Consider the following 11446-nt stretch of genomic DNA (forward strand, 5'->3'; position numbering starts at 1 on the left):
GATTAACATGTGGAGTGAAGAGGACAAGCTGACATCTCCGAAACCCTTGAGCAGATCCTCTCCTCCTCCTCCTCCTCCTCCTCCTCCTCCCCAGTCTGGACCCACTGAGCGCACAGGGAATTTACATTTTAATAGGTAGAGCTGCTTGATGCCTCTGCATCAGAGTGCAAGCTCAGCCAAAACAGCAGGTGACCGCTCTCTGAGTGTTCAGAACAACCCCCTGAGACAATGCACCTCTCATATCAGCACAGGACCCACTGCGACGCACAATAGCCTGCTAAGCTGTAAGTCAGTGTTCACACACTTTGGGATCCTCTCCTTCTTAATCAGTGACGTTAGAAATGACCTGATAAAATGTGTGGTCGTATAATACATTATGGCATCAGGTACAGGAGATTTCGAGCTAATACCAGTAGCAGAGTAGCTATGCTATCGTTATTTCACCAAAATACATAGGCTGGCCAAGTCCAAGTCCTTATAGGGAAATGGAATGGAAAGTCATTGCCCGTCTACCGACAGGACCCACTCATCCTGTAGGCTACATAACAGTTAGAATGGTAGCAGTTTATATGCTGTGTGGGTGCATTTCCCAAATGTCCTGTTTCTATATTTACCCTTTTCACTTGCTTGATCTGATTGAGAAAAATAAATAAAAAAGCTCCAACCCTGTGAGATTTACAACCAGATGTCAACTACACATTTGACTTACCCCAAGAATAGAGTCAGATCCGGGCAAGTAGTCAGCTGAAGGACTCCTCTTCCCCCCCCAGATCAATGACTATTGAACATGCCAAAAGCAATCAACCCCAATTAACTGTGTGCATGTTGATGAGTGTGCAGAGCTTATCAACACTGTAGGGCTAGGAGAGACAATGCCTTCTGTTTTCCATAATGACTGAACCAAGTACCTCAGGCTAAGTCAAAGCCCCTCCATCCTGGCTGTGTGGTCAAGAAGCACCAAAGCAAGGTGGGAGAGAAAAACAAGCCATATATTCATTTATTATGATTTGTCAGCTACCACGGCACTGTTTTACTTTGTGATGGTGAAGGTTATTACATTCCCACAAAACAGGTCTCGCTGAAAGAAGGGAGTACGCTCAGGATGAATGCACGTTTTCAATTGATTTAATTATTAGCCAAGCTTGCGCTGGCTAAACTTCTTCAGTGTAGGAGGAAGTCACATACTGTCTAGGCTGCTGACGGGTGTCGGTGCGACCAGAAACATGACTGACAACATCTTTTACTTTTTCAGGATACTTTTTAGACATTATTTACAGAATTGTACCCACCCCCCATTTCTTTTTAAATACACAATATGTACCATAAGTCATAGAACCACAAACAGAAATCTTTTTCAAAATCTATTTAAAATAACAACAACATAATGATTCAAATTAAAACCAGACTAGTTGTTAATCTTATGGAAATAACAACAATAACAACAACAACAACAATAACAACAACAACAACATATGGCCTGGTCTGAGCCGATCATTAAATGTATGTGTACCAAAGAACAAATCCTTACAAAGGAAAATTCCATGGCATGGATTAATTCATTGTTTATGGACAAATGAATGCCTAAATTAGCCCGCAGGTTTAAACTGAGCCAAATGTTGCCTATCTGCCTATCAATAGCAGCCGCTTGTTCCCATGATCAATTTTAAACAGTCAGTGACCAGAAGCAATAGCTCATTAGAGACCCTACGGCCATACCCCTCCCCAATCAAACCAGCATTGGCAATCAATTTAGCAGAACCGAAAGTCTCTGACCCATACTGACATGATCCCCACTGCAAACCTCTCTTCAGGCAACACAACATGCCTTGAGGGATTCCGTATACAGTACACAGGGGTTCAACAGGCACAGGAGCAAAACTCTAACTACAAATATTACATTTAGAAGATACTAAGAATACCTCTAAAATCACATTGTTCTCACACTGTTGAATTTTAGTTTAGCTGACCTGGCTTGTATTGAACCTGGACAGAGTGTAGTGAGAACGTGCTTGCAATTTCATTGGGTGTTACATGACAAGAACCCCCCCCCACACACACACACACACACACACACACACACACACACACACACACACACACACACACACACACACACACGCCTGTAGAGGGTTGCTTGTTGTTATGTGCATAGTCTTTTCCGACCGGGGAGGACAAGGAGAGTTGTTGCCTATGCTAGTTTGCAACTTTGAAGAAAATGGAAGGAAAACCTGAAGGAAAAAGCGAAATTCTGTTTTGCCAGAAGTGCCCTGAGAAACACTGATGGCTAATTGATGCAGTAACTCCAGTCATTAAGCCCTGGGAGGAGTGCATGGGAGGGCGTCTGAAGTAATCACCTTGTGGCGGTCATCGATGGCCACCTCTACGAGATGACAGGAGAGAGTGCAGAAGGATGCCTGGGGTGAGAAAGGAGGGGGGAGGGCAAGAAAAAAGGATGGTCAGGTCTTGGCTGAGATCATATGATCCGTTTCAAACCTGGTCTTTTTCCAGAGAGAATGAGGCAAGGCTGTGCCATGGGGTACCTGTAGCCACTGAGACGTTGAGGGACTCAACGCCAGGGTGCAGGTCTCTATGAGGTGGGATGGTCAGAAGGGCCTCACACTGCAGACGCAGCTCCGGGGACAAGCCTGCACCCTCACCCCCTGACAGAGACACAAGGTTGGCAGGGTAGGACTTTGGGGAAGCACACACCAGATATATACGACACACAGACGTAGAGAGTTGGCACCGCAACCACTTACCCATCAGTAGCAGTGAAGGTTTGGTCATGTGGAAATCTGAACATCGCATGACAGGAAGGTGGGAGTCCCCTGCTTCAGCTCCCACTGTGCCAATAACCTGCCAGCCCTGTGCCACCTTCACCTACAAAGTGCAGACGCAGTGGGTTCATCAGCTAGTACAGGCGATCAATCATAAACACTGTATTAGTTAAGCTAAAATAAAGATATGAACATACATTAAAACAGTGATAGATATAGAAACGCCAGCAAATACATCTGGTAGCTTGAGGGCAGCTTTATGTGGAGACGGAACTAAACTAATTAGATCAGAATAATATGCCAACCAGTGGGCTGGCGGGGCAGGCGTTGAGGCAGGTTAGGGTACCTTAAGCATATCGGTAAGGCTCTCATAGCCATACACTCCCATGATCTCCATCACACCAGAGCTGGCCTTGCTCACAACTGGTGTCAATGGACAGCTAGAAGCAAAGAGACAAAGCATATTATTATTATTATGTCTTACCAGCATCACATTGACCAGCAGAAAGATTGAGGCCCCATAGGTATACCTGTTACGAAGACTGCTGACAACTCTGTCCACCCCAAGGAAATAAGCAGAACGCAAGATGGCACCAAGATTCATTGGGTCCTGCACTCCATCCAGGACCAGCCAGAGGGGGGTCTTGCTGCTGTCTGTGAGGGGCTTTGAGGACTTCTCCTCTGTGAGATAACCCAGAGGACTGGTCTGCAGGCACAAGCCCTGGTGGACCCCTCCAGAGGACATCCTGTCCAGATCCTTCTTACTGGCCCGCTGGACCTGCACTCCCCGGCTATGGGCCTCTTCACACACCTGGTGTACTGAGCCCCTACGATATGCCTCACCCTCCTTCACATGCAGGCTGTGTGCCTTCCTTCTGCCCTGGGTAAGGGCCAGGAGACAGGGAGCCACACCGAACAACGTCTCATAATTCATGTCTTCTCTAGAGTCCTTTATCGCTCTCTTCAGAGTCTCACGCCCCAGAGGGGAGTCTTCCAGGGTGAGTTTCCGGAGCTCAGACGACACTCTGCTATCTACGCTTGACTTCTTCTGCTTGAATATAGGGCCAGGGGTCTTGCTCATCTTTTTGCTGGTGGCAGGAGTCTTTGGGTCACCCTGTAAGCCTTTAAACTGAACATGATCCTTCCATCCATCATGATCCTTCCATCCATCATGACTCTTCCATCCATCAGACACAGCAGGCCTAGGTCGGAGACCAGAGCTGGTTAAGGCAATGCGTCGCCTTCTCTCTACTGGTTTAGCACCATTGTCCTTTTGCCAGAAGAGGGTACTGGTACAATGGTAGGATGCAAAGTGCGAACCCACTCGCATAGCTGACATCAGTGTCAACTGTCTACTACCATGAACAAATAACCTGGAACACATTTGTACGACATTCAATTTCCTCATGTTGGCAGCTGATGATGGCTGTGATTGGAAGATGCTGAAAGTATTGGTCTACTCCTAGCCTTGCCTTACATTAGACTTTGAGATTGAAGTGTTACTGTGAATGGTTGCGACCCAAGGTGACTAGAAATGTCTGGACTCTACAGCTAGTAACTAACATATCTGTGCGCTTTTACCACCATTCATCATGTTATATCCTTCAGGCTTGAGCATCGAGAAGACAGACAGCTAGTTATCACAATTAACCGGCTTGCTCATATCTTTGCCGACTGGACACCGCATCAAACAAACTGACTTTTCAACGTTTACCGCCTGATCTCAGCCTAATACAGGGCAACATTCATAGAGAACTGCAATCAAATACCCCAAAGTCAATCACTGTCCTCCTCGTGTGATCACGCATGATTCTCCACCCCTTTCAGGAAGTAAACATCATTTTCTTCATCGCTTCTCGGACTGTAACCAAAAACTGCGACGAGATTCAATAGTGCACTCTAGTGTCCGTTGATAGTATTGCAATTCCATAGATTAATAGCTGTCCCAATGTTCCTATCATCTCAGGTAGCCTACTGTATTCAGTTTAGTCCTATATTCACATGTGGTCTTAAACTATTTTATCCAATCTAGTTTCTCTATTTCTCTCTATCTCTATTTATTATGTGTTTGGGGTGAGAGTGCTCAACAAAAGAGTAAGGTAACCTAATCAGTGTACCTTGTTGAATGACTGACAGTGGGTTGGGCACAAGCCCTCCCAAGGCACAAGTTCAACCAGCCCAGAAGACAAAGGCTGGCCCTGTGTTGCATGCTTCAACCACATTGTTGTGTTGTTTGAGTGTTGAGAACACTCAAAGAGAACTGGGCTATAGTTCAAAATGCTCCTTAGAAACCTGTGTGACTTGTCTAACTTCTGATAGTTGCAGATTTATGTTGGAGTCAACCTCACCTTGTAGGCTGTATCTTCTTTCTGTGCTTCAGTCACCTCAAAACCTATAACCAGATCATTCAGAATATCATTTCACCCTCCTGTTTCAGCTTGAAGAGAGTTCTATGACGCAAAAGTGAGCACCTTTGTATAACATCCATGAATATACTTTACAGCCCAGTACTTTAGATGCTGAATGTAACTTTCTACAGTGAGTGACAAGATTCAACTAGTACATATCAATGCGTTCTTATGTTTGAGCCATTACCACAGCATCCACTATTCACTCAATTTCAAATAGATACAGTCGTGGTAGAAACAAGGCAAAGGCAAATCATTAATTTGCAATTTTTATTTTATATAACAATTATAACAATTCAGACAATTGTAGAGAGTCTCCACACAAGAGAATGTTTTTTTTTTTGGACCTTTAGTTTTCCACATACAATAGATACTCATCATTTTCAATACAAGACACATCAAACAAAAGGCATCAACTTTAAGATGGATATTGTGCCAATAACATCAATACTGATGCGAGAAGAGATATGCTGAGCTATGAGCAGTTTCCTCTAGTTACACTGACCCAAAGTCAGGTCATACAATGAGCGTTTTACCTCAGATCTGTGAACCAAATATTGTTCATTCATTTCTTTCTAAGCACTCAGGTTAGACGATAACAAAAAACTTTAAAGAAATTAACCATATGAAAGACACCACTGGACAGAACAAGGCAAATTGCAGCAAAAACTCACTATCAAGCTGTGAGGGTGTAGCAATTCTTTACACAGTGTGTAATAGTGTCCTCTCTGCCTTAGGACAGGCCACATAGCCTCTCGCTGACTTGCCACAGCTTCTTGGACACGACGTCGTCTTTTCCATTGGCGCTCAGATCCTGCACGGCACAGCAGGTGAAGTAGCGTCCGCTCAGGGGCTCGATGCCCTCCTGGAGGGCACAGTGGAGGGTGGTCTGGGCACCAGTGTCTGGATCCAGGAACAACAGTCTGGCTATCGGCTCAATGAACACTTTCTGCCATAGGCTGACATTACGGGACAGCTCGGTTCTCACCACTCCTACAGGGGTCAAAATACAATCATGATCCGGGTTAATGCGGTATACAGGCAAACAGTCAAAAGTTCAACCACAACAAGATGATTCATATGCTTTAGCATTTTCAGACGCATGGGCGTTCATGGTTAGTAGGTGATGGTACGTCGCTCTAAAGAATGTTTTATTAAGTATTGAGAGGACAGTTTCACTAATAGAGAATGTAAAGACAGCTGAATATGCCAAAATCTAAACAGCTCATAGTGCCAGATTCATAGTGCACATTACTTTTTTTTTTAGGTAAATGACAAACCTGGGTGAACACTGTAGCAGGTGACATTGGTGCCCTTCAGTCTCTTGGCCAGCTCGTGGGTGAAGAGGACATTGCACAGTTTGCTGTTGCAGTATGCGTAAAAGAACTGCCAACTGTACTTCCCCGTGCCCAGGTCTTTATTGGTGGCAAGCGCCTCGAAGTCTATGCTGCCCCAGCGATAGGCCATGGAGGACAGTGTGACCACACGGCCCCCAGTGCCCTCTTTCAGACGGTCAAGCAATAGGCAAGTCAGCAGGAAGTGCCCAAGGTGGTTGACCCCAAACTCAATACCAAAGCCATCTTCAGTACGTCCGTCCGCCACCAAACCTGAGGCAGGGATCACAAATATGGTGAAACATTGTATCCCCTCACATCTTCTCTTGATTGAAAGAAAAAAGATATAGAGATATAGGCAATATATCACCACCTACCAGCATTGTTGATGAGTAGATCGAGTCTAGCCTCTGTCCTCAGGAAGATCTCAGTGAATGAACGCACTGATTGAAGGCTCCCTAGGTCCAAGTGCATGTACATCACATCTGTGCTTCCTGTCTCCTGGAAAAGCCCTTGTTTTAGACTCACAGGTACACAATCTTAACAACTGAAATCTCTCTAATGAAAATGAGAAGAAAGCTGAAGCTGTCTTCATAAAACATACCTGTTGTATATCATGTATGGCAGCTTCAGCTTTCTCTTGATTGCGGCATGCCATGATAACTCTCGCCCCTCTCCTGGCAAGGTTAAGGGCAGTAGCTTTCCCTATGCCAGTGTTGCCACCTATAGGAGGACATAGGCATACATATTATTCCCACATCATTGGACATAACTCAAGGTGGAAACAGAATCTCTCATTCCACAGGTGAAAATGTGAACTTGATTGAGAACAATCACTTATTGTGAAATCACCGATTAACAAATACCTGTCTGAACCTGATATTTTACAGTACAAATACATAACATGAAACAGACAAATAATGCGACATAGAAATGATCGACTTATTCCTCAGACGTCCTATTGATGAGATCAATCCCATTATGTTAAACCCTAAAAAGCAATCTTTGAATATAAAAAAAAATATATATAAAAAAGGACCGAAAAAAGAATGAGTGATGATTAACTTTCAAGACCTACCAGTTATTATTGCGGTCCTTCCAGCCACCAAGGCAGATCCTTTACACTTGGATCTTTTAAAAAGACTCTCTACAAGAAGAACATAAACTCCAAACAGAACACCAGCTGCAACAATTAAAGGTAACATGACGATTGACGCGAGCCGCTCTTGAATCACTCCAATGATAGAAATAGGCCTACAGCCCGTGAATGAAACGCAGCGTGGTCAGTGGATAGGTTGTTTTAATGGCTTAGAGACTAAACCTGTTCCACCGGTGCGCCACTTTCCACCTATCCTATCGTTGGTTGGATATTCTGACCAAACCGGTCCTGATGTTCCCATTATCCCCATGATTTGGAGCCTTCTGATTTCGAGTCTAGACTCATCTTTCTCAGGGCAGCTTGAGCGGATAGGAAGTCATTCATAATTACCTGTGTACGTGACAGGTGTCGTACACACAGAATAAAAGACGCCAATTTAGAAAACGTGTACATGTTACGCAAGTCACTAAAATCAACTTTTTTGCATCCGTGTTTTTGTGTTAGCAGAGACCCGCCTAGATGTCAAGAGCAGCACGGTGCGGCAACATTTCGATTGTTGCAAGGCATGGAAAGTCGTCATCCAGACACCTAATTTCGCTCCTAATATGGGTGGAGGCAGCAGAGCGGAGTGCTGTGACTAATGATGAATACTATCTATGTCAATGTTGTGACACCTGCTTTTAACTACTGTATAATTACAACATTCTACATTTCTAATCAATAGAGGCCTAATTCAGGTTGTTCTCCCTGGTTTATTGTTAGTGATGACATTTTGGCTATGTAAACATTGGAAAAAGTGTTAAGAAAGACAGAGAACATTGGAGTTAGAGCATGGAGTTGTTCTTACAGTGCATTCGGAAAGGATTCAGACCCCTTAACTTTTTCCACATTTTGTTATGTTACAGCCTTATTCTAAAATGGATTCAATTCATTTTTTTCCTCATCAATCTACACACAATACCCCATAATGACAAAGCAAAAAACAGGTTTTTAGAAATGTTTGCTAATTTATTAAAAAAAAAAAAACTGAAATATCACATTTACATGAGTATTCAGACACTTTACTCCCCATTTCAGGATTTGGTCGTCATAGTGCGAAAAGCAGGGACTCAAGGGTTTGTCTTAAGACAAGCCACAAAGCCTCTCGCTGACTTCCCACAGCTTCTTGGCCACTGCGTCGTCTTTGGCGTTGGCACTCAGATCCTGCACGGCACAGCGGGAGAAGTAGCGTCCGCTCAGGGGCTCGATGCCCTCCTGGAGGGCACAGTGGAGGGTGGTCTGGGCACCAGATACAGGGTCCACAGAGGAAAGTGCTATGAACAGTGCCATCAACCCCTCCGACCAGAAGCTGATATTCCTCCCAATCTCTGTCTTGATTTCTCCTGTGTAAAAAAAAGCGATATGGATAAAGTTTATTGCACAATACCTTACAGCATGCCACACTGACATGTACATCTGTAAGTACTTGTAAGTAAAAATAGTTATCTGAGATAAATGTATGTGATCTTTGTCTAAAGCTCCAACATCACTGGAACCATCATTACTCTAAGTGAAACAGATGTCAAATTGTCAACACACATCACTGTCTCTTCAAATACCTGACGTTAACCAGCTGCGCTATCGAAAAAGCTAGCTATTTGACAGTGCAGGTGGGGGTGAGTGAGTATACCATTTCAACTCGGTTACATAAGCGGTGCTAGAATACTGACCTGGGTGCAGGCTGTAGCAGGTAACATTTGTACCCTGCAGTATTTTGGCAAGCTCATGCGTGAAGAGAACATTGCACAACTTGCTATGAGAGTACTTCTTGAGCAAATCCAAGTCTGAGTTTCCCACAGCCAGGTCTTTGTGAGAACTCAGGAGGCTGAAATCGATGTGGCCAGACTCATGAGCTTTCGAGGAGACGGTCACCACTCTGCTTGGACCACTCTCCTTTAGGCGGTCCAGCAGCAGCAGGGTTAGCAGGAAGTGGCCCAAGTGATTGACTCCAAAGATCATTCCTACGCCATCTGCTGTCTCACCATCAACTAAAATCCCTGCACCAAGAGGATCAATGCTTTGAAACTAAATATGAACAGTTGCATTCTTGCATAGTTAACAGATAAGAAACAGCAAAAGTCAGCAACATAATGTCTAGTAAAAATTGCTTTGAGAAGATGAGAGATATAGCTACAATTTCCAGACAAACATAATATTGAAGACTATAACACCGTATCACATACAAATCATTGAGAAGAGCAATACATGACCAAAAAATACTATTATAGGTTATGCATATATGCTTAGAACACAGCAAAACATAGCTGGGCTCACCTGCATTGTTGATGAGAATATCTAGTCTGGGTTCAGACTTCAGGAAGGTCTCAGCAAAGAAACGCACAGACTGCAGGCTTGCCAGGTCTAGCTGCATGAACACAATCTCATTGTTTCCAGTCTCCTGGGAGAGAGTATAAGTACACCAGACAAATTAAAATCATTGCACTGTACCCTTTAACCGAGTAATCTCATGCAAGAGAATTATACTCATTAATAAAGTAACCATAGCCTCACTATTGTCTGAGGTAGCCTTCATGTGGAAAACACTTGGGGTAAACATGCTGAGTTTCTGTTCACAACCCACTATTCCCTAGATCTGCAAGGAAGGGGAGCAAGAAAGTAGTGGATCAATCTTTTATTCCATCAGATAGACTAGGTTGACTTTTCACCATTTTGCTAATTGCTATCCATTACTTTCAGATGTACACACGTGTCTATAGCAGGACTCTGGTATCCCTGAATATACAGTGTAAAATATAGGCCAATGTACTTTTATGGTCTCTATGCATCAGGAGGGACCATGCAACTAGTCCCACTCTGTCTATCAGAAACATACCATGAAACATTTTAAGTGGCTTGCTGATAGTCTCCCTCTTGTTTTACCCTTTTGATGTCACTTATGGCAGCATCTGCCCTCAGTTTATCTCGGCAGGCCATTATGACCCTCGCTCCTCTCTTGGCCAGATCTAATGCAGTTGTCTTTCCGATGCCAGTGTTGGCCCCTGGAAGGCAGAAAACAGAGAAAATTAAGTGGCGTCCCACACTGGCATACCATGTTATGCAAGGTCCGTGGTTGGATTCCGGCCATCGACATATCCTACAAGTCATCGCCCCCCTTTCTCCCACCCACCCACCCTTTCTGTCAATCTCTCTCTCCAATAAAGCAGAAATGCCCTAAAAATGTTCTTTGGGATACACCCGTGAAGAGAATTGGGTTTATCATCGACGACACAGATGTCATTGACTTTTATTCTATTTTTCCCTTGTGGGTTGTCACATAAATATTAGCTTCTGAATGTGAATACACATCATTTTCCAGGAAGGATAGTACACACAAACGGCCTGTTTGTGGTTAAGGCTACCGTCGTAATGCCTAAATCAACTCCATGTTAAACTACGAGTTTGACTTGGCTTGCCTGACAGCGATAACGTCGTGTAACAAGTGTAGCCCAAGTAGCTTGTAAAACATGTTACATTTTTTATTTAAATATTGTATTCATTTATGCGCTTATCGTTATTCATTTTTAGCTCACTGTCACGTGTTAACTTAGTTACCTTTAGTCCACATAAATATTGCATTACGACGGTAGCCGTATACCATCAAGCCACAACCCACACGGCTCATAACCAGAGGGAAAAAATCTCTGCCACAACTCACCAGTGACGATCACTGTTTTTCCATGCAATTGGACAAGGCTTTTGCATCTTGGTTGTTTGAGAACATGAATAATTAGTACATAAACCCCGACGACTCCAGCCCCGACAAGCAGCAATGTCAACATGACGGAGACC

The 11446-nt window shown here is 43.9% G+C and overlaps 2 protein-coding genes across 2 annotated transcripts; both read right to left on the reverse strand.

Moving 5' to 3' along the window:
- Positions 1 to 1103: 1103 nt before the first annotated feature.
- Positions 1104 to 4557, reverse strand: mrm1 (mitochondrial rRNA methyltransferase 1 homolog). The gene is made up of 5 exons (XM_083665416.1): positions 3308 to 4557; positions 3124 to 3217; positions 2760 to 2880; positions 2541 to 2660; positions 1104 to 2414 (listed from the first exon to the last, which is right to left on the reverse strand). Exons 1-5 carry the CDS (start codon positions 4183 to 4185, stop codon positions 2365 to 2367), a joined length of 1263 nt encoding a protein of 420 aa, XP_083521542.1. The 5' UTR covers positions 4186 to 4557; the 3' UTR covers positions 1104 to 2364.
- Positions 4558 to 5918: 1361 nt separating this feature from the next.
- Positions 5919 to 11446, reverse strand: LOC310801270 (uncharacterized protein; the record flags this gene model as incomplete). Its single annotated transcript, XM_083665264.1, has 10 exons — positions 11313 to 11446; positions 10538 to 10656; positions 9932 to 10055; positions 9328 to 9654; positions 8752 to 9000; positions 7598 to 7804; positions 7124 to 7242; positions 6897 to 7020; positions 6466 to 6792; positions 5919 to 6178 (listed from the first exon to the last, which is right to left on the reverse strand). Exons 1-10 carry the CDS (start codon positions 11434 to 11436, stop codon positions 5919 to 5921), a joined length of 1980 nt encoding a protein of 659 aa, XP_083521390.1. The 5' UTR covers positions 11437 to 11446.

The sequence above is a fragment of the Argentina silus genome (assembly GCF_951799395.1).
Source record: "Argentina silus genome assembly, chromosome: 2".
Taxonomy (NCBI): Eukaryota; Metazoa; Chordata; class Actinopteri; order Argentiniformes; family Argentinidae; genus Argentina; species Argentina silus.

Excerpts from the sequence above, each read along its gene's own strand:
- mrm1 (XM_083665416.1), bottom strand. The coding sequence starts at position 4,185 with ATGAGGAAATTGAATGTCGTACAAATGTGTTCCAGGTTATTTGTTCAT. Across the intron at positions 2,881-3,123 it reads GCCTTACCGATATGCTTAAG|GTGAAGGTGGCACAGGGCTG; the intron begins GTACCCTAACCT and ends TGCACTTTGTAG. Across the intron at positions 2,415-2,540 it reads CAACGTCTCAGTGGCTACAG|GCATCCTTCTGCACTCTCTC; the intron begins GTACCCCATGGC and ends TTCTCACCCCAG.